Raw genomic sequence first — 23366 nt, forward strand, 5'->3', positions numbered from 1 at the left:
TCCCCGGCCCCGACAGGCCTGGTGTCCGCCTCCCCCCGCCCGGTCCTGGCGGTTCCCCCCGGCAGGTACCTGATGAGCACGCACTGGCTGTCACGCCGCCGCCACAGGCAGCGGTAGCTCTCGTTGGCGATGGCGAAGATGTGTGGGGGCAGCTCGCCCAGGTGGCTCTGGCTGTAGCGGTGCATGGTGCTGGGCTCGTACAGCCCCCCGATGGGCTTGTAGGGGTTCACCGAGGCGATGATGGAGCCGATGTAGGTCTGCGGAGAGAGGGACGCGGGTCACCCCTGGGTCACCCACCCATCCGCGAGGGACCCGCCCAGGGGGCTTCTGAGTGAGGCGCCACGCCCCGCGGCCCCCCACCTGCCCAGCCCACGGGCACCTCCCCGCCCGGTGCTCGTTGCGGGTTGGCGGAAAGGATGCTCCGGGCAGGGGAGCGGCCTTTGTAAGGGGCACCTGGAGCTCGGAGCCGGAAGGGACACGGAACACTGAGGAGGGGCTGACAGGGAGAGAGGGAGAGGGAGAAGGAGAGGGAGAGAGGAGGGAGAAAGGGAGAGAGAGGGAGAGAAAGAGAGAAAAGAGAGGGAGAGAGATGGACAGAGAAAAGAGGGAGAAAGAAAAAAGAGAGAGGGAGAGAATTAGAGAGAGGGAGGGAGGAAAGAGAGAGGGAGAGAGGGAGAAGGATAGAAAAAAGAGAAAGAAGACAAAAAGAGAAGGGAAAGAAAGGTTAGCCAGGGAAGCGTGTGTGTCTGTCCAGACGCACTCGTATCGAACACTGAGAACATTCTAGAAGCAGGGAGAGGTGCCAACTGTGCACGAGTGCCTCGCTGGTACCTCTCCCTGCTTCTAGAATGTTCTCAATGTGCACGAATGCCTCGCTGGCACCCTGATCTCAAGGAGCAGACTGTGGTCGGTCATGCTTTGTGACGACCACAGTCCCGTGTGGGACCCCAGCACTCCAGGAACGGGAAGGAACCCCCACGCGGCAGGGCGAACCCAGGCTGCGGGCCGCTGGCCACTGTCTGAACGCGTAGCAGGGCGGGCGCAGGCGAGAGCGTGAGGCCAGGCAGGGGGACCCCGTCGAGGATGAAACGTGTGTGGGTGAAGCTCCCCGTGGCCGAGACTCTGGCACAGCCCTGTCTAATAGGAACCCTAAGGTCCCGGCTTTGGGCATCAGGGAAGCCCTGGTTTTACCGTCTTTCTTTATTCATAGGGGACAAACCCTGTGAATGGGTTTGAGTCTGTGCACGTGTGTGTGTGTGTGGGGGGGGATCAGAGCTGTAACGGGGCGGGGGACCCTGCCGTGGGGGTGGGGGTCAAGCCAGTGCCTCACACCTGCCACCTCCCGCCCAAGACACAGGTCCAGCCCACGGGGGGAGGGGGAGGGGAGTTTCTCAGATGAGGAAACTGAGGCAGAGTGCAGGGGCCACACACGGCCAGTGCGTGGGGGGCGGTGAAGCGGCACCGTGACCCGGAACCTTCTCTCTCTCCTCACGCCTGCCGACAGGGCACAGCTCTGCAGCAGAGCGGACCCGAGAGGCAGGACCCCCAGACAGAGCGAACTCCCAGCCCCACATCTGTGCCCGATTACAGCAGGGCTCGCCGTCTCTGCCCACCACGGCTGCCAGGAACACAGATGCCCCGTGAAACCGTTTGCAAATGGAAGGTGGTCGGTGCTTGGAAAGGTCTGGAAGCCAGAAGAGATCGAAAACAAACAAACAAACAAACAAAAAAAACCCCAAAACAGCGTGAGGCAAAAACCTGCTCTCCCAAGCCCAGAGGCCTGAGGAATCACAGACAGGTGCTCGGCACGCACGCTCCTGAGACCCCCGAGGTGGGCCGAGAGGGAGAGAGGGGCCCACACAATGTGGGGGGTAGTGGTGGCCCTGTCCTGGCCCCCTGCCCCGCCCCACGTCACGCTAAGTCACAGATGCAGTTCTAGGCAGCCCCGGGGCACAGAGGGCCATGGAAGAGGGTCTGGGGTGGCGGACGGTGGTGTGTCCAGCTGAGAGGACCACAGGCCGTGAGTCTGGGTGGGTGACGTCGTTCTGCAACAGGACAGAGCGCTGGCGCAGGGCTTTGGACCGGGCCACATGCCAGGGGTGGCAGACTTTAAAAAGTGGCCCGTTACCTGTCAAGGGAAGGTCGTGCCAGTTCGAAGAGGCCCGCAGGCCCCGGATTCCCCACGAACGCTTCCCCAGCCGAGACTGTGGGAGATCCAGGCTGAGAGAGGGAAGCCGCCTTAGCTCTGGCCCCCAGCGGAAAATAAACAGTGATGATCGCGACTGAAACCACCTGAGCGGGCCACCCCGTCTCCCATCAGAAGGAGAACAGAGAAGTACCAGGTCCTGAAGCAGCCCTGAGGATTTAACCACAGCCCTTCTAGGGCCTTCTGGAGACTTCTAGAGCGTTCTAGGGCCTTCCAGAGCTTTCTAGAACCTTCCAGAGCCTTCTTTTTATGTCCACAGGCCATCCAGGAGGCCCAACTGTCACACACTTCTGTCCTTCCGTCTGGTCCTCCGAGGGTTTCCCAGGAGGCGCTGGTGAGTTCCTCCCGGGCATTCTCGGTAAGCAGGACATAGGCTAATACGAAGGTCCGAGGGTATGGCGCTGCCTGGACCCGGCGGTGCCAGGACTAACCCAGGCCACCTGGGCCTGGGAGTCTCCAGGGTGACCTCTGTGGTGCTCAGGGGTCACACCCTTTGGTGTGTGGGGGCCAAGTAGTGCCATGCATTGAGCCTGGGCCAAGCTCATGCAGGGTAAGAGCCGTCTACCCACCCGCCGCTGTTTCCGTCTTTCTGGTAGCTATGAACCTTATCATTGCCTTTACTCTGTGAAGTGTCAGGGGGTCCTTTTCTGGGTCCTCCTTCATAGAGCAGGGCTGGGGCAGGGACACCTGCCACGCTCTTCCCCAGAGAAGCACCGACCAGGGAAATCCGTGAAGTGAAACCCCACCAGCATGGGAACGTCAAACCCTCGCAAAGGCATGCATCCCTAAGAAACATAATCGCAACGGAATACTATGCAGCTTTTAGAAAAGATGAAGTCATGAAATTTGCATATATGTGGATGGACATGGAGAGCGTCATGCTAAGTGAAATGAGTCAGAGAGAGAGAGAGAGAGAGAGAGAGAGAGAGAGAGAGAGAGAGAGTCAGACAGAGAATGACTGCACTCATTTGTGGAATATAAAGTAACATCACAGGAGACTAACACCCAAGAATAATAGAGATCAGGGCCAGGAGGGACAATTCACGGCTTGGAAGCCGGCCTCATATGCTGGGGGGAAAGGTGGCCGAGATGGAAAGGGGACCACCAAATAAAGGATGTTGGGGAGGGCCCGCTCAGGACGGGAGATGTGTGCTGAAAGTAGACTATGGACTGAACACGATGGCCACTTAGTACCTGTACTGCAAACCACAACACCCAAAAGGAGAGAGAGTCAAGAGGGAATGTGCCGGCCAGAGGCAGGGGTCAGGAGGTGGGGAGGAGATCAGAGGGGAGGGTGGCAGGAGGGATACTGGGCACACTGGTGGTAGAGAATGGGCACTGGTGGAGGGATAGGTACTCGATCACTGTATGACTGAAACACAAACACGAAAGTGTGTAAATCTGTATCTCACAGTGATTCATTAAAAAAAAAAAAAAAGAAAGCAACATGATCAGACTCCAGGCTGAGACTCTGCGTGGGCCACTCAGAACCAGGGTGCTCGGAACCAGGGCGAACAGCCAGGCCATTCTGAGAGGAGCTCTGCTTTCCAAGCATTCACTTATCCGGGGAAAGCACCTTATAAACTTATAAAATGTGTCCTCTTTCTGAGCAAAGGTTTCTGGTACACGATTTGCATGTGGGAGTTCCAGCTCCATCCCAATGGCACACAAGATCCCCTGAGGACCGGCTGGAGGTGGGGGGAGGGGAGTTGGTCCCCACAAAAGAAAATAAAAGAGCGATGACCTCCATGGAAACCCCCTGAGGTGCCGCCCCTCCCTGGGGGTCCCGCATTCCCGAGACTTGCCACTGCCCACAGAGCATGGGTGCTTCGGGGGTGGCCCTCTGAGGCGAGGTGGTGGGTGGTCCTTGCAGTGTCAGTTACCGTGAGTCACTGAAGACCTCGGCTTTAGGGGTGTTGACCCCACAACTCAAACCGTCACAAACCCACGTTTTCTAACTTCAGCTTTTGCCAACCTTCACGACTGATGGCCGCGGTTGACCAGATGCCCCACCAATGCCACACTGCTGAGGGCTGACGTGTTTGGGAGGGGCTGCTGGCTTAGTCCACCCTCACTGGCGATTCAGTGTGGGCACCAGCAGCATGACACTCATCACAGAGGCTGGGGATACCGGCATAGCCAGCAAGGCAATTGGTTTGCAGGTGGCCAATTCGGGTTTGATCCCCGGCACCCCGCAATGCCCTCGAGCCCCTCCAGGAGTGATCCTTGAGCACAGATGCCTATGGCCCCACCCATAGAAGAGACTCATTAAGGCGGCAGGGGAGATGAGCCCAAGGGTCACCTCTGGCAACTGCTCCACATGCCAGAGCCCTGGGTTCGATCCCAGCACCATATGGCAGCCCCTGAAGTGACCCCCGAGCCCTGAGCCTGGAGTAGCCCAAGTACATGACGACACTGGGTGCAGCCCCCAAAGTAGGATGAGAGAACCTCAAACATAAAGAAAATAAGGATCAAGTCAAGTCACAGGAGGAGCCAGGAGATGACTTGGGGGTGCATGAGCTCTGCAGAGCCGTGGTTTGAGTCCCGTGAGCATCACTGGGAGTCACTCCCCAAGACCATGTTGAGGAAGAGAAGGTTCCGTTTCCATATCTGCTGGAAAAACCCAGGAAGGGGTGGACACACGCAAGTCAAACCCCTTTCGGGGAGCTGGCGGGAAGGAAGAGTGGAGTTGGTCCTACTTTTGTGTTTTTATTGATGGGGGTGCCTCTCTGGGGGTGCGGGGTGGGAGAGGGGTACCAAGGGCAGTGTGGGGTCCCTCTTGTGGCAGTTGGTGCCGTCTCCCTGCCCATCAGCTGCAGTTCAGGGTTCCAGAGGAATGGGCTCCTGACACCTCATGGAATCACTATCACTCCTGGCGGTGCTCCAGGGACCTTAAAGGATGCTGGGGAGATTGAACCCAGGTCGGCCGCGTGCAAGGCTAACGCACTCCCTGCTGTCCTAGCATCTTTGGAAACCCCACTCCAACCCCCACCCCACCCCCACCCCCCTACCCTAACTCACTACTCTAACTCAGCCCTGCTGAGCGCTCCCTGCAGGAGGCAGACAACCTTGCAGGTGTGAAGCAACATTGTCAGCCTTTGGGAGCCTAAGACCAGACCCATCCAAGCTGGTTTTGCTATGGGACGGTGCCATGATGACCCCCTGACCCTGGGTCCTGGAGGGATACAGCCTGACACCACACAGACCCTCCCAAGCCGGCTTGACAGCAAGCCCCTCACGCCCTTCCAGGGAGTCGGTGGAAAGGACACGTGCCCCCTGGCTAGTTTCTGTTTTGGGGTGGTACTTGGGGGACCCTCGGCAGTGCTGGGGGGTGAGCTGGACTCAGCAATGTCCTGGCCTGGCTCCATTACCAGTAGGGAAAAGGTCCCTGTAACACTGGGCATCACTGAATTAGACTTCTTCCTGCTAAAGAAGACTTCCTACTCCACACGGATGGGAAACTTCTGGAAGAGAACACATGGGCCCACCCTCAGGGTCCCACGCCCCACCTCATCTTTCCTGGGCCGTCTCCCTCGGGCCCACACCCCATCAGGCCGTGGCTGCCCAGTTCCATGTACACATTCCCTTCTGGTCCCCAGCACTGCCCCCGCTTCCTGACCCCACTGGGCTCCATCTGCCACCATCAACCTTGCGAGGGGCCCTGCAGGGAAGCAGAGGGAAGGTCCAGGTGGACGCCAGGTGGGAGGGAGGGGTTGAGTCTGTCCTTCCGTGACCTCGCAGGGATGGGCAGGGGCATGGGGGAGACTGAAGATATTCTCTCTCTCTCTCTCTCTCTCTCTCTCTCTCTCTCTCTCTCTCTCTCTCTCTTCCCTCCCACCCTCCCTCTCTCCCATCTCTCTCTCTTCCTCTCTTCCTCCCATCTCTCCCTCTCTCTCTATTTTTTATATATTTTTTTAGTTTATAAGGTAGTTCACAATATTTGATTCCATTTAATATTCAAACACCAATCCCACCACCATGACACCTTCCCACTACCATATTTTGGATGTTTCCAACCCAAGCCCCAACCCCCGTCCTAACGCACAACCAAAATAATATATTTTGTATTGTTTGTTATGAAAAACTGCTGAAAATGCTACAAAAAAGTATGTGGAGACTGTGTCCACAAGGGCCATTAAGCCCTTCTATAAGAGATCACTAACATGTTGTTAGAGGTTGAGCCCAGTGTGCATATATATGTGTGTGTGTGTGTGTGTGTGTGTGTGTGTTGTGTGTGTGTGTGTATATATATATATCTGTAGAAAAATATTTCCCTCTAGGATCGGTTGCCTCCTACTTAGAGCCCCGTCACATGTGGTGTGATACTCTTGGAGTTCGGGTGGGGTGTGCGGTAAGAAGTGTCCAGGAATAGGTTCACTCGTGGGTGAGGTTCGGCCTGAGTATGTGGAGAGCAGCCATGAGCAGGGCTGTGATTGAGTTCTGGAGGTTTTCACTGCAGGGGCTGGTTCCCTTGGGGTGGGGAGCGGCCTCACCCGCCCTACTCTGGGGGTCCTGAGTCTTTCTTTCTCTCTCTTCCTCTCCCTCCCTCCCTCTCACCCTTTGTCATCACAGAAGCTTTGCTCTAACTTTCTACATAGAAATTTCTAAGTAAAAAAAATCCCACGGATCATTGGTGGTGGAGAATGGGCACTTGTGGAGGGATGGGTACTCGATCATTGTATAACCGAGACCCTAGCATGAAAGTTTGTAAGTCTACAACTGTACCTCATAGTGTTTCACTAATTAAAAAAAAAAAAGACCCTGAAAAAAAATTCCACACCAGGTTTTTGTTTTATTTTGAAGTATATTCACCATAGGGTACAACCTAGATTTAAGATCTAGCTCAGAGCTGATTTGTCAACTCATTTCAGATCATCACAGTGGGGAGGGCTGACTGGGTTCGATCACGTTTGGTCCCCTGAGCCTGCCAGGAGTGGTCCCTGAGGGCAGAGCCAGGAGCCAGTCCCGAGCACAGGCCAATGTGGCCCCAAAGCAAAACAATAGAAAACCCAAATAAATATCTAGTCCCTGAAAGCTGCCTGCCCTGAGGCTCGGTGCCCTCCACACCCCTGGGCTGACCCGGCACTTCTCCAGACCCCCCTCCCCCTCCCCGCCCTCACGGGCTTCACAATGGCCCAGGCTGGGGCTGGAGCCCAGGTCTCAAGCCTGTACCCGTCCCCGTCCCCAGACCATCTGAGAACTGCAGCTTCCCTGGGGGACTCACTACACACAGACCGTAGCATCCCGCGCCCAGTACCGAGGACACTGACCCAAGCACAGAAGCAGAAACTCACACAGATGCTAGGGCCGGTCAGTCTCCTTGGCAGGTTCAAGAACAAACTGCAAGCACTCTGCGTGCTCTGTCAGCAAACAGAACGACTATGAGGACATCAGACATCAGGTTACTAGGACTCCCCTGCACCCCTTCAGCAAACCGCGTTGCCTAAAGGAGTTTTTTCCCTATGAAACCAAGTTGTTTGGAGGTAGAGAGAACCGTGTACTCCGGAAAGGAGCACCCAGGAGGAGGAGGAGGAGGAAGAAGGGCACAAAGAGAGAGGCCCAGGGGAAGCGAAGATAAAGCCTCAGAAGTCGGAGCACTTGGGTCGGAGTGCTAGGCGGGTGGGGAGCGCACTGGCCGTGCACACGACCAATCCAGGTTCGATCCCCGGCATCCCACAGGGTCCCCCGAGCTCCGCCAGGAGTGATCCCTGAGCACAGAGCCAGGAGTCAGCCCTGAGCACCTGTGGACGTGTCTGAGACTCTACAGGACAATGTGTGACACTCGCTTGGATGATGGCTGCTCTAGCCCCTCCCCATGGCACAGCCACAGCAAGACCACGCCACCGAAGACTCCGGCCACACACAACGAGGGGTTCAAGGGGGACCAAGGAGGCTTCTCTCGTCCACTGGCTTCAAATTCCAAATTCCGTGGGAACAAACAGCCTGGCCGTGCTCTGCCAGCGACAACCGAGTCTGTTCTCCTTCGAAGAGCACACAACGGTGTTTTCGAGGCCAAAACATCCCACGGGACCCCCTCCCCCCACAAACGCGATGACTGCGCTGCCCGTTTTAATAATTGGGAACAGCTGCTGCACGCGGCACTTTGAGACCACGGGGAGAAGAGAGAAGAGCCAGGAGGACCGCTCCACAGCCTGGAAGCCGGCCTCACACGCAGAGGCGGAAAAGACAGCTGGGGTAGAGAAGGGAACACCAAGTAAAGGATGCTTGGAGGGCCCGCTCAGGACGGGAGATGCGTGCTGAAAGTAGACTACGGCTGGAACATGATGACCACTTAATGCCTGCACTGCAAACCACAACACCCAAAAGGAGAGAGAGTCAAGAGGGAATGTGCCGGCCAGAGGCAGGGGTCAGGAGGTGGGGAGGAGGTCAGAGGGGAGGGTGGCAGGAGGGATACTGGGCACACTGGTGGTAGAGAATGGGCACTGGTGGAGGGGTGGGTATTAGAACATTGTATGACAGAAACATAAGCACCAAAGTGTGTAAGTCTGTAACTGTACCTCACGGTGTTTCATTAAAAAAATAAAAAAATAAAATAAAAAAATAAATCAAATCACGGGAGAAATCCACTGTTTCCCCCACGCCACGTGCAGCCGTCGGAGCTGAGGGCGGAACCCTGAGCGTCTCCACACCCTGCCCAGCGAAGGGCCAGCAGGAGAGAAGGCGCGTCCCTGGCTTTTTGCTGGCAGCTCTGCCGGGAGACCCAGTCCCCAGAGCGGGGCTTGACCAAGCTCCCAGGGGCAGGCGGCCTGTGCTGGGGGGCTCCTTTCCCCACCCCCGGGGCTCAGGCTCGGATCATGCTGGAACCCTGTCCCCCATGTCTGCTCTGTGGAAGGGTTACGAGGAGCCAGAGTCAGAAGCTAAAGCCCCAACTGCTTCCGCCTCGGGGATCTGAGATGTCTGAAGTGGCCCCAAAGGGGTGCTCCTGGGGGGCACTTGGGGGGGGTCAGGCTCATGCCCTGGGGGCCGGGCGCTTGTGAACAGCCACTTACTGTCCTTCCCTAGGCTCCTGGACATGGCAGATGAACCTGGCGGGGAGACTTCTCACACTTAGCTACCATGCACCTCAGATTTCTTTGCCTTTCTTCCTTTTTATTTTCCTTTTTGGGTCACATCCAGCGATGCACTTGGGTTCCTCCTGGCTCTGCACTCAGGAATGACTCCTGGCGGTGCTCAGGGGACCCTATGGGATGTTGGGGATCGAACCCGGGTGCAAGGCAAATGCTCCCCCCGCCGTATTATCTCTCCAGCCCAGAGAGATCATTCTTTTTTTACTTATTCACTTAGTTATTTGGCAGGTGGGTGGGCCACATCCCGCTCAGGGACCCATGATGTGGCGCTGGGGACTGAACCCCACCCCGCAGAGCTGACTGCATCTGTGTGAGGTGTAAAGTCAGATCCCCCGTGCCCATCCGCTGCCCCCTGCGCTGCTCTGACTCAGCAGGACATGGCCCTGAGCTGCTTTGCACAGTCCCTTCCTCTGGTGCCACAGGGCTGAGGCGACAGCATAGCAGGTAAGCTGTCTGCCGTGCGCACAGCTGACCTGGGTTCCATCTGTGACACCCCGTGTGAGTCGCTGAACCCGGCCAGGAGTAAGCCAGTGCTGAGCACTGCCAGATGTGCCTCCCCAACACTCCCCTGCCCCCAAATATAGAAAAAAAAAGAGGACCATAGTCACCCCAATGGTCAATCCAGAAAACTGTTGGTGCCATCCTTCAAGCATATCCTCAAGCCCAGCCCAACACAGAGATTCCCCATCTCCAGATCTTACACGCTGGAGACACCTCCAAGAACAGGCAGGTACGCCTGCTCCAGACGGAATCCCGGCGACCAAGAGCTGCCACAAGCAAGGCCCAGGTACACAGATTCCAGGACAAAATCTCCAGGTGGCATGGTGGCAGAGATGCTGAGCTGTCCCTCCCCGCCCCCACCCGTCGGCCTGGCTGTCACCCCCACTATGTGCCTCTGGGCGCCATCTTAGCGCACCAACAGTCCTGGCCCAGAGACGTCCAATTGAATCCCAAAATGGATTAGTGCCCTACGGAGATGTCTCTGGAACCCAACCATTGACAATCTAGGGTTCCAGAAGCACGTGGTCACGGCACCCATGATATCCCAAATGAGCAATGGGCAATAAATGATCTAGCACCTGCCCCTGGCAGGCAGGCTTGAGTGGTGCTGGGGAAATTCGAGCAAAACATAATGCCCGAAAGTAGAGAGAGAATATTGGGGGAAATTGCCAGCCATGGAGGCAGGATGAGGACTGGGATGGAGGCAGGGTGGGGGAGGGGTAAGGCATACTGGGGACACTGGTGGAGGGATGGGTATTCGATCATTGTTTGGCTGGATCTCAAAGATGAAAGCTTTGTAACTGCATCTCACGGTAAGTCAATTAAAAAAAAACAACAACGTAATGTGGCGTTCATGCCCAATTCGATCAGAGTAATCAGTGGCTGAATAAACAGCAGCGCAAGCTCCCCGTGACATACTCGATATGCCAAACACAGTAACAACAAATCTCACAATGGAGTCGTTACTGGGTCCGCTCGAGCAAATCCATGAACAACAGGAGGACAGTGACAATGACTCCTACATCAAAATGAATAAGTAAGTAAATAAGAATCGTCGCGAACCTAGTCCATCGTTCCTCATCTGGGGAGCCAGCCACCTCCCCTCCAGATGCTTCTGGATTCTTCTGTTCCCCAGGGCCAGCCACTTCTCTGGGATTCGCATTGGAAATGGGGCCCCTTCTGCCTTCTCAGACAGCCACCCGTCCCCTGGTTCCCTCCCTGCCAGCCGCAGGCAACTGTCCCCACCTGCGTGCCCACACCCAGCCAGATGCCAACAGGAGTCTGTGCAGGCTGAGACGCCAGGTTGAGACCCCCTCCGTGGGGGCCAAATTCCCTCTGGAAGCCGCAGGGAGGCTCTGGGTGGGTGGGGGGAATCGTCTTCCTGCCCCTCTCCATCCTCCCCTTCCATGTCCCTCTGTGCATCCGGGACTAGCTCACACCAGCTAGGTCTGTCTGCAGTCATCTCCAGGAAGCTCCCGGAGGAGGCGGGGCCTTGCGCTCACCCGTCAATCTTCTGGAATAATGACTGGGTTGGAGAGACAGTCCAGCAGTCCAGGCACTGGCCCTGCGTGCAGCTGACCTGGGCTCAGTCCCCAGCTCCACACTGCGACTCCCAAGCACCACCAGGAGTGAGCCCCGGGTACAGAGCCCTGAGCACAGAGCCAGGAGTGACCCTCAGCACAGAGCCAGGAGTGATCCCTGAGCACAGAGCCAGCAGTGAGCCCTGAGCACAGAGCTGGGAGTGACCCTGAACACAGGGCCAGGAGTGAGTCCCAAGAGCTGGGAGTGATCCCCGAGCACAGAGCCAGGAGCAGCCCCTGAACACAGAGCTGGGAGTGACCCTGAACACAGAGCCGGGAGTGACCCCCAACAACAGCTGGGTGAGCCCCCACCACCCCAACCACAAAACTTTTAAAAGCAGAAGAAAACGAGACCCCCTCCAACAGTTCAAGGGGCTGCCGAGGGCAAGCTCATACATTCAGACGTGACATTTCCACTTAATTGCAGTGAGTGTCAGACTGAAATTCCCCCCTTGTTGAAAGGAATCTGACCCAACTGAGAGGCAGGAAAGGAGGGAGGAGAAAAAAAAAAGACCAGAACCAAAGCAATGCGTCCTAATTGCTACCGGTGGCGTGTGGAGAGGTGGAAGGGGCCAGGCCGGGGCGGGGGGACGTGTTTGGTGAAGTTTAAAAATACACACAGGCAACAGCTGGTTGCCATCACCGACTGGTCCCGCCAGGCTGGCTTTCCTGCGGACCCCCTCCCCCGCCCAGCCCCACCACATTGTTCCTTTCAGCTGTTCCGGGTTGCCCCCCATCCTGGCTTCGGCCTGTCCCTGCCTCGGTGACAGGCGACGGGTCTGGAAGCCAGCTTTGGGAAGGGACGGACCCCCCTCCCCTCTCCAAAGAAAAAGTCACGTGGGAAAACTCCACTTTGGGGAACGAGAGGAGGCAGACAGATCGCCACGGGCACAGCCAAAGCCCAGAGCCAGCGGCTGCTCAGATCTGGTCTCCCCCCAGCTCAGCAGGGGCTGCGACCCCCCACCCCCCACCCCGGAACGGTCACTGACACACCCACAGGCGCGCTGGACCCAGGCCCACACCCAGGTGAATTCCGGAGCAACGCCAACGCCGGTGAGCACATCTGCCGTGGCCTGGAATGCCACTGAACCGCAGGAGGGGGCTTCGGAACCTTCTCCCCCCAGACGAGGCGTTGCAGAGCAATTGGTGTGCTGCCTTCAGTGTTTGCCTTTCGACACGGCCCCGCGCCTGCAGACACGCCACCTGGATCTTGGCGCTGCGTGTTGGGCCAAACCCACAGACGAACCCCAGGGCTGGGGGAAGCAGAAAGGGCGTCCTCCTCTGGAGTCGGGCCCCCGTCACTGCAGGCAGCTCCGTGACGTGGTTTGGAGCCGCCTGTCCTGGGCCTGGGGACTCGTGGTCACCGCAGACGACCCTGGCGGGCCTGAGCCTGGAGTCACAAGGTCCTTTCACGTGCCCTGAGGGGAGCAGTAGCTGCCAGCATGGCTGTGTGTGTGTGTGTGTGTGTGTGTGTGAGAGAGAGAGAGAGAGAGAGAGCACGTGTGTGTGTGTGTGTGTGTGTGTGTGTGTGTGTGTGTGTGTGTGTTGGGCAGGAAGGGACAGGCTGGTCCCCCTCAGCTGCCCGTGTCCACGCGGGACTCAGGGATCCACAACAGTGTACCAGGCAGCAGGGAACACATCGGACGGCCTCCCGAACCCAGCTGGTCTCTCTGGCCCCTCTGGAACACCATGTCGTCAGGGTACTGTGGGGGTCCCCCTCCATGCTCCTGGCCTGGCCCCCTCCTCTCCTCGGTGACCTCCCCAAGCTTCTTTCTCCTGCCCCCCACCCCATGCTGCTTCCCTCTGAGCTCCTATGCAGTCTGGGGCAGGAATGGCCTTGGTGCCAACAGCGTGAACCAAGACGGGCCAGTCTGCTGAGCGCCAGGTCACTGGGTCTCAGCCTCTGACGGCTGCACTGGGGACCGTGGCACCATGGACCGACCTTGGGGCCAGTCTGGACCTACCTGGTTAATGGGGTCTTAGGTTTCCACCGTGACGCACAGAACCCACTGCCCTGACCCTGCCAAACACCCCTCCCCCACTCAGAACCACCTGATTGAGGACCCTGCACCCCCAGTCTGCCTCCCCAAACACTCGCGGGACTCCACAGGCAGAAGAGCCACCCCTCCCCCACATTTACTGGGTGTGGCCCCCCATCCCCCTCTGCAGGGGGCTCTGCTCTCCAGCCCTGTCTCCCGCCCTTCAGTGGCACCGACGCCACGGGGCAGCCCCTAACCCGGTCCAGGACCGCTTTCCGCTCTCCCACACACACTCTCATACTCTCTCATTATTATTATTGCTGTTGTTATCATTATTTTGGTTTGGGGGACATCCCCGGTGATGCTCAGGACTCACTCCTGGCTCTGCACTCAGGGATCACTCCTGGCGGAGCTCAGGGGACTATATGGGCTGCAGGTATCGAACCTGGGTTGGCCATGCGCATGGCAAATGCCCTCCCTGCTGCACTCTCACTCCAGCCCTGTGTATTATTCTTTATTTAAATTCTTTTTTGTCACACCTGGCGATGCTCAGGGCTTACTCCTGGCTCTGCACTCAGGAATTACTCCTCGGGGAACCCTATGGGGTGCCGGGGATCCAACCTGGGTGAGTCATGTGCAAGGCAAATACCCTCCCCGCTGTCCTCTTGCCCCCGGCCCCCGTTTATGATTCTTAGGTCACGACTGAAACATGGACTTATCAGGAAGAAGCCATGTGCCAAGTGCTCCCAGGAAGCGCGTGATACCCCCCCCCCCTCTCTCTCTCTCTCAGACACAGACAGCACAAGAAGGAGGGCGCAGTGTTCACTTTCAAGTCAGACCCCCGTGGACGAGCTCTGGCCAACTGCACAGCAACCTGCATCTCAGAGAAGAGTGTGATGAACTGCACTGGAAAAGGAAGGGGCAGAAAGTCTGTTCCCTCCGGAGACGGCGGAAGAACATCCTCATCCCGGGACACCAGACCGAGATCCCATCGCGGGGCCGAGAGGGCAGTTCTGTCTATCAGCCTCTATCCGACTCCTCTGGAGAAGAAGGGCGGACCTGCAAAAGGCCTCGCTTTCCTCCACCTCCTGGCAGAGGGCATCTTCTTTTATTTTTTTGCTTTTTATTTATTTTTTGCTTTCTGGGTCACACCTGGATGCAGTGATAGCACAGCGAGTAGGGTGTTTGCCTTGCGTGCGGCCAACTCGGCCGACCCGAGTTCGATTCCTCCGCCCCTCTCGGAGGGCCCAGCAAGCTACCGAGAGTATCTTGCCTGCACGGCAGAGCAGGGCAAGCTCCCTGTGACGTATTCGATATGCCAAACACAGTAACAATAAGTTCCACAATGGACACGTTACTGGTGCCCACTCGAGCAAATCGATGAACAAGAGGAGGATAGTGGGCAGTGGATAGTGGGTCGCACCTGGCCAATGCACAGGGGCTACTCCTGGCTCTGCACTCAGGAATTACTCCTGGTGGTGCTCGGGGGACCCTATGGGATGCTGGGAATCGAACCCGGGCTGGCTGTGTGCAAGGCAAACGCCCTCCCCACTAAGCAATCACTTCAGCCCCCAGAGGGGATCTTCTGTCCGGAGGTCATTTCTCTCTCCGGACTGCCTTCCTCTCTGCTCCGCTCTGGGAAACGCATCCCAAGACATGAATGAGCTCAGAAGCCAGAGCGGCCAGGCTCCTGGTGCACCCGCCCCCACGACCAACTTCACCCACAAAGACGTTTGGCATCTTGCGTCACACTCCGCCAGCGGCCCTGCTCTGCCTGACACGGATGGCATTCATTCTCCAAACACGGATTGCGCAATGCTCAGGCGCCTGGTCACATCCCTGGCCCCGGCAAGACGAAAGTCTGTCTCTGGCAAGCCCGGCGAGGAAACTGCTCTGTAAACAGTTCCGTGGCAGTTTCGCCTCCTGAAGCAAGAATACTCACTCCGGCAGGCGGTGACTCTCCGACCAAGACAAGCCCAGGTCAGCTAAAAGAGTGTGATGGAAGTAACCTGGCTTGAAACCGTAAAAAAATGAAAATTCGGAACCCAAAGCAGGTTCCTGCAGCCTGTAGGTATCTCGGGGACGACACAAGACGCTGGAACTTGGAGGTGGACCGCCTCCTCCAGGCAGGCGTGATCTGAACACAGGACTGCTTCCTGGCCAGCAGTGACCTCTGCAGTTACCTCTGGCGTCCAGTCCTACCTTTATTGCTGAACATACGGAAACCATTTGACTGGAAAGCCATGGTGTAAGCGGGCTCAGCCAGTCAGGGGACAGCATGATCTGATTTCTCGAGGCCGGGGCCGTTGGGAAACATTTGGCACACATCAGTTCAATCTGGCAAAAATGACACTTCCTCAATGCAGAAAGAAGGCGAATAAACATTTTTTTTTTCTTCCCTTGAAGTTGAGTGAAAAGAAGTTTCAGCCTCACAAATCTCTCCCATCTTTGTCTTCCCTCTTGGTTCAATGCTAGATAAAGCGGTGGATCCAAAGACCCCCAAAGAATACTGGGGGCTTCCAGGAACCTCATGAAGGCAGGATCAGAAATGCATGGGTAAAGTAAAATGGATTTCTGGGACAAAATTCAGAAAAAAATTCGCCACGGCATTTCCAGTATGATGATTTGTTTGGAGGGATAAAAAGATAGTATAAATGGGGGAAGCACTTGCTTTGCTGCGGTCAAACCCAGTTCCATCTCTGGCATCCCATATGGTCCCCTGACCAATGCCAGGAGAGTGCCCCGAGCACAGAGGTGGGAGTGAACCCCGAGCACAGAGCCGGGAGTGAGCCCTGAGCACAGAGCCGGGAGTGAGCTCCAAGCACAGAGAGGGGAGTGAGCCCTGAGCACAGAGCCAGGAGTGATCCCCGAGCACAGAGCTGGGAATGAGCCCCGAGCACAGAGCCAGGAGTGAGCTCTGAGCACAGAGCCTGGGAGTGAGTCCCGAGCACAGAGCTGAGAGTGAGTGAGCCCTGGGCACAGAGCCCGGAGTGAGCCCTGAGCGCTGCCAGGTGTGGTTCAAACCCTTCTCCTGCAAATGTTTTTGTTTTGAGGCAGCTGTGCGTTTGGGAAGCCCACACTCGGCCCCCAGCTCCTCCAGTTCCCCCAGAAGTACTGCTGGCTGTGTATCCTTAGTCCCACACTCAGGGCCTTACCAGGTGTGAGCCACAAGGAAAACACCTTGACATACAAAACTAAGCCTGCACAAGTGGTTGCTCCAGTTCATAAAGACTGACAAACAGGCAGGTGCAAAAGAGATACGATGACAGCCCAACCCACCTGACTGTACTACAGACACTACCGAGACTTCAATGCCCGAAAGAGACTCTATTAGCAGTGCCTGTTAAGTTTAATTCAGTCATATCCAGCTTACAAAACTGTAGAAATCACGGGTTATTAAAGTTGAGAGAAAAAAAATGAAATGCTACCAGCTGTCTACCAGCTTTTTTTGGGTGACCTGTCACCATTCAAAACCACCAACCAGGGGCTGGAACGATAGCACAGTGGGTAGGGCGTTTGCATTGCACGCGGCTGCCCCAGGTTGGACCCCTGGCATCCCATATGGTCCCCCAAGCACCGCTAGGAGTAATTCCTGAGTGCGGAGCCAGGAGTAAGTCCTGGGCATTGCTGGGTGTGACCCAAAAAGCAAAACAAACAAACAAACAAAACCCCAAAACACCAATTAGCATTCCACAAAGAAAAAGTGCTCCCCAGAATACAAATGCCACCCTGGACGGGGAAACGGTGAAAACGCTTTAAAGAAGCAAGACGGAGACACGGACAGAAAATACTTGAACTCAGCCTCAGTCGTTTGCAAAATCCTCCGCCAGCTCCTCACAGAGGAGGGCCAAGGACAGCATCTGACCTCTTTCCCTAATGTACGTAGCAACAGAACACACAGCCCGGAAGGGCCCCATCACCCTTGGCATAAATTCCTGCCCCTCCCCCCCACTGCCTAAATCCAAAGCAATAAGCATAAACATGTGATTTCCTCAAACAAGTTGGCAAGCTGGCGAAAGCCTTAGGAGAGTTTTCCTTACCCAGAGATAGTCAAGGGGCAGGAAATACTCGTGGCAAGCAAACAGAGAGTTCCTGTGCACACAAGGGGTGGGTGGTGGTGGCGGGGTGGGGGGCAGAATTGACAGGGGGGCGGGACTCACGTAGATCTGGTTTCTCTTGTATCGCTGGTGTAAGTTGTGCATGATGGAACCCCCGTGCAGCTCGGTCAACGTGGCCATGTCGTCCACGCCCTCTTCGTTCATGGGGTGCATAGCGGTCACCTTCTGATGAGTAATTGTGCTCTGCTTGTACGTGAAAACCTGTAGGGGGAAGAAAGCGTTTGAATGGTTTGACGATCAGCAGCAAATCATTCCCATAGAAGTTACTCTACCCACGAGACAGTTTCGGCACATGATCCTGAATGATCATTTTTTTTGGTGGTGGTGAGGGGGTGGGGGGGCCACACCCACAATACTCAGGGGTTAACCCTGGCTCTGCACTCAGGAATTACTCCAATGCTGGGAAATGGAACCAGGCTCCGCTGCATGCAAGGCAAACACCCAACCTGCTGTACTATTGCTCTGGCCCCAAATTTATCATTTCCTAGGCCGGAAAGATAGGACGAGTCCTATCAAGGTAAGTACTTACCTTGCAAGCGGCCAACCTGCATTTGATCCCCAGCATCCCATATGGTCCCCAGAGCCCTACCAGGAGTGAACCCTGAATGCAGAGCCAGAAATGAGCCCTGAGCCCCCTGGGCGTGACTCCTCTAGCCTACCACCTAATCAGATTCTAAAGGATGCAATCGTTTTGACACTCTTGGATGTTTTTCCCCTTCTTCTTCTTCCCTCCCGTTGATCGTCGATTTGCTCGAGCGGGCCCAGTAACGTCTCCATTGGAGACTTTGTTGTTACTGTGTCTGGCATATCGAATACTCTCGGTAGCTTGCCGGGCTCTCCGAGAGGGGCGGAGGAATCGAACTCGGGTCGGCCATGTTGGCCACTTGTAAGGCGAACGCCCTACCCGCTGTGCTATCGCTTGGATGTTTTTAAAAGACGTTAATTCAAGCAATAACCATCGTGGGGCAGCAAAGAATTCACAAAGCGACAGATTATTTCTCTGTTTCTCGCACTGATATATAAAAATAACGGTAAGAAGCATGCCAGTCCAGGCTAAGTTTCAGGAAGGAATTCTGTGTCAGCACATACGCAGCACTGCACCTGGGGTGAGACAGGGAATTTCAAAGCTTCACAATCAGGTTCCTCATTGTGTAATGTCAGTTCATCACCAGCCTATCGATGTGATCAGAGATCGGAATGCATTTCCACATTTCTGAGAACTACCCTTGGTCACTACCCCCCTGAGCCAGGATAGGTAACATTCCTGGGACTTTTGTAAAAGCAAATCCTGTCTCAGATTTTTTGAAAAGTTGGGTTGTTTGTGTGACAGTCTGTCTTCCTTAAAATTCCAAATACCAGTCCAAAGGCCGCTTACATGCAGAGGCACGTACATGGGCTGGCTCCGATACTGCTGCCGACTCAGGCCAGCAAGTATTTCTAAAATCGACCCAGTGCTCTCGGCACCCCTGGCTGGGTCCCGGCTCCCTGCTCGATCTGGGGACCAGAGGAGGACCAGCACATCCAAGCTCGGGCAGAAGGGAAAGCAACCCAGTTCAGACTCCACTGATCCATTTTAGACCTTCGTTATATACCTTCTTTTATATGAAACCAAAACAAAGACCCCCAAAAAGCCAACACATAAGTCTCATGAAGAATGGAGGGTACCCTGGAAGTCTTACATGCAGCCTATCTCAACGCCTCCCAAGACATCACTGCACAACAACGGGAGGTGGGCTCTAGATGCGATGGAATTCTATGCTGTTGTTGAAAGAAGAGAAAAGATCAATTCCTACTGTAGAGGACAGACAGGAGGTAATTAAGCTACATGAAATCAGTCTGTAAGTGAACGACAATTCTAGGATGGCCTCAGACTCCCCTAGACTTAGTGGAAAAGTGCTGATGGGCGGGGGGAACGGGCAGAGGGGAGTCTTGGTGCTGGATGCAGTGACCCCTCTAGAGGAATATTCAGGGGTGAGGTTAGACCCCACAGTTCTTTTTTCTCCCTTTCCTCCAGGGTCACCCTTTAACTCAGCACTCAGGAATCACGCCGGAGAGCTCGGGGCACCTTATGGGATGCGGAGGATCAAACCCGGGTTGGCAACCTGCAAGGCAAACACCCTCCCTGCGGTTCTCTCGCTCCAGCCCCTTGGCCCTTGTAATTCTACATTCTGTCGACTAGTGAGACATCAAACAAGGGACAGAATCCAACCAGAGAAAAGATATATTTGAAAGGGCTGGGAGGTGCAGAGACACACCAGGCGACTTGCTGGAATACAGTCACGGGGCTCTGCGCCCGGGGAGTGTCTATTTTTAAATAGCAACTGGCCGCCAGCGACAAATGGTAGTTACTGCAAAGGCGAATGAGCCACCAGGGAAATCCAAAGTACCAATCCAACGGCGTCCACGAGCCAGGAAAAAGGGCACGTTTGATTTTCCTGGAGAAAAATGAAAGCCTCAGCAAGGGCCGTGGCTGCCACAGGAACCACAGGGCTGGTTCCAACCAGTCCCGGGAGACGGGGAGCCCGGGGTCAGGCCACCCATCTCTCAGAGGGCCCGCCACGCCCCCAACTGTGCCTCCCGCCACGCCAGCACCCATGGGGGGAGGCAGGCCCGGGGCGGGCGGTGTGTGGCACACCCGGACAACAGGGCATTCGAGAATCATGCACAGAATGTGCGAGCATGTCGGACAGCCCACGGGAAGAGAGTTAAGAAGCAGGTTTAGGCTCCCAGAAAAAACTGCTTGGAAGCAACGTGGAAAGTTCCAGAAGTGAAAGCAGCAGGGACTGTCTTTCAGTCCCTCCTGAGCTGGCCACGGAACGCGAATGACCACTGGGCAGGTGTCCTAGACCCACTATTGACGTCTGGGGACCATATATATATATTTTTAGGTCACACCCAGCGATGCTCAGGGGTTACTCCTGGCTCTGCACTCAGGAATTACCCTTGACGGTGCTTGGGGGACCCTACGGGATGCTGGCAATCGAACCCGGGTCAACTGTGTGCAAGGCAAATGCCCTTCCCGCTATGCTATCTATCGCTCCAGCCCCCCGGCCTCAATCTTTTGCTTCCTGGTTTTGGGGCCACACCCAGCAGTGCTTACAGAAATTACTCCTGGCTCAGTGCTCAGGAATGATTCCTGCGGTATTGGGGGACCATATGGGTTCCAGGGAATGAACCCGGGTCAGTCCCGTGCAAAGCGAGGGCCTTACCCGCAGGGCTCCCACTCCCACCCCCACTTGGCTGGTTTATGTCAAAAAGGTTCAGGGCACGGTGGACAGCACACCTGTCTGCCCTGGGGGACATCTGGGCAAAGAAGTGGCCAGGTGAGCACCCGGCTCCTGTGCCCGCTGCTCCCAGCACATCCACCCATACGGGAGGGTCTCCCCAAGCCGGATGGGTCCAAGCTCCTGCCACGAGACGGGCTGGCTGGTGGCCACAAGCTCCCCAGGAGAGGAGGCAGTCCAATACCAGGAGGAGCTTCTCCCACCATCCTGCAGACCAGTGGCGAATCCTTCCCGGTGCCAGCAGCTGACCTTTCTCTCCCATTGGGCAAGGCCCGACGCAAGCTAAAACACATCTGTCTTTGTACATGTTGTTCAGAAGAAGCCTACACCCTAAGCATTGGGACCCTAATATGGTACATACAGGATGAACACAGAGCGGACACACACGAACCAAGTTCTATGTAAACAGACAGACACACATGTGCGTACCATGTAAGGACACATATGGTATTTGTAAATACACAACGACAACACATATACATATACACATAGACAATGATATTCCACATCACCTAGACACACGGGAATAGAGACATTAATGTGTACGGTACATGTGAACAGACACCTACACACATATATACATATGCACAAAGACAGACTAAAATCACAAGGCCCTGGGGCTGGAGCGACAGCACAGCGGGTAGGGCGTTTGCCTTGCACGCAGCCAACCCGGGTTCGATTCCCAGCATCCCATATGGTCCCCCAAGCACTGCCAGGAGTAATTCCTGAGTGCAGAGCCAGGAGTAACCCCTGTGCATCGCCGGGTGTGACCCAAAAAGCAAATCAATTAATTAATTAATTAATTTTAAAAAAATCACAAGGCCGTGACTCAGATGGAGATTCTATGTGTCCCAAGGGTGGAGAGATAGTGCATGAATCCACAGACAGATGGATTCTAGTCTCAGCGAGAAGAGCTCTGAGCAGTAATCCAAGTTCCCCACCTTCCCACGTCCCATCTCTCCGATGTTTTCCGGGGTACACGGGTGTAAAACCAGCCCATTTCACTAGGGAAAATCCAGAGAACCAGGTTCCGCATGACCGCAAGGAGACAGAATCACAATGCAGATAACAGTCATAAGAACAATCAAGAGGTTATAAAGGACAAAGATAAAATGCAATGGCCTTGTTCTTTCTGGGGGTGTGGGGGGAGCCAGGCCACAGCGGGGATGCTCAGGGCCAGCCGTGGTGGGGCCGGGCTATACCGCTATAGACAGGATCAGAGCCGGCGGCACTCAAGGTGATTCTAAACCCCTGAACCATCTCTCCGGGTACCCCGCTCTGCCCCTCTGCACCAATTCACAGTGGCCAGAAGCAGTGAAATCAAAGTGGAATTGCAGAGGAGTGAGGAGGTCCACTCATTCCTAGAGAGGGGTCATGTTTATGGAAACCTCAGGGTAGCGACACAACACATCCAAGTGGCTGAAGCAGCTTTCATACATTTGTGAAGAAAGTCTGTTCACAAGTAGGATGCTGGCCTTGCGCAGGGCCGACCCGGGTTCCATGCCCAGCAACCCATATGGTCCCCTGAGCACTGCTAGGAGTAATTCCTGAGTGCATGAGCCAGGAATAACCCCCGAGCATCACTGGATGTGGCCCAAACTTAAAAAAAAAAAAGTTATCCTCAGTGGGGTCGGAGCCATAGTACAGGAGATAGAGCACTTGTTTTTGCACACAACTGACTTGGCTTCAATCCCCAGCATCCCATATGGTCCCCCGAGCACTGCCAGGAGTAATTCCTGAGAACAGAGCCAGGAGTCACCCCTAAGCAGCTCCGGGTGTGAACCGAAACGTCAGAAACAAAGAAAATCTGTTCATTCAAGCCAAGATTCACTTTGCCAGTTCCAGACACTGGCAAAACGGGTTTCATTCCACCAAGGGAGAAGAACAAAACATGTTTTTAAAAGAGCACCATGGGAGTGATGAGTACCAGGAAGACCCAGACGGGGTAAGGGGAGGAGGTAGAAGAGCGGGTCCTTCCTCTCGGCTTCCTGGGGACAGCCTTGCTGAGTGGGCAAACGCTAAGAATGCCAGGGAGGGGACTCGCTGGCTCTGAGAGTCCAAATGTCCACTGCCCCTCTGCAGCGGGTTCTGTCAGGCTTCCGAAATTAAGTTTAGTGACCAATAAGACCATGCGCTCTTGTTTTAGACTTTTTAAAGGAAGTTTCCCTGGAAATATCAGCAGTCGCATTTCTGGAGTGCTAGGGACAAAGTCCAGGTCCTATTACACACCAGCCATGCTCCCGACATCAAACCCTTCCCAGGCCCTCATTCTTCTGGCACCAAGAATCAGGACTTTAGTTGTGCAAGACTGTTTCCAAACAGCAGAAAAGAAAATTCTAGGTTGCGTTTGTTTGTTTGGTTTTGGGGTTTCTCTCTCTCTCTCTCTCTCTCTCTCTCTCTCTCTCTCTCTCTCTCTCTCTGTGTGTGTTGGGAATCAGAGAAAACTTGGGTTCAAAGAAAGAAATTCTGACAGGCATTTTTTTTAAGGAACAAGTAACAGTTAAAATACAGGAACAAGATGCAGTTACGAAATCGGAACTCAATAAACAGCCCCTCCGTGGGGCACAGACCCAGAGAAAGGCGGTAACGCTGAGAAACAGAGCAACATGT

At 55.4% G+C, this 23366-nt stretch overlaps 1 protein-coding gene across 1 annotated transcript in view; it reads right to left on the reverse strand.

The window, feature by feature from the left end:
• MYO10 (myosin X) overlaps positions 1-23366 on the reverse strand; it is a 244990-nt gene that overhangs the window by 121591 nt on the left and 100033 nt on the right. The window contains exons 3-4 of the mRNA XM_056108957.1: positions 17515-17673; positions 70-257 (exon numbers count right to left, since the gene is read on the reverse strand). Coding sequence (XP_055964932.1) covers positions 70-257; positions 17515-17673 — 347 coding nt within the window. The remainder of the gene's footprint in view (positions 1-69; positions 258-17514; positions 17674-23366) is intronic.

Source organism: Sorex fumeus, unplaced genomic scaffold (assembly GCF_029834395.1).
Source record: "Sorex fumeus unplaced genomic scaffold, SorFum_2.1 ptg000240l, whole genome shotgun sequence".
NCBI lineage: Eukaryota > Metazoa > Chordata > Mammalia > Eulipotyphla > Soricidae > Sorex > Sorex fumeus.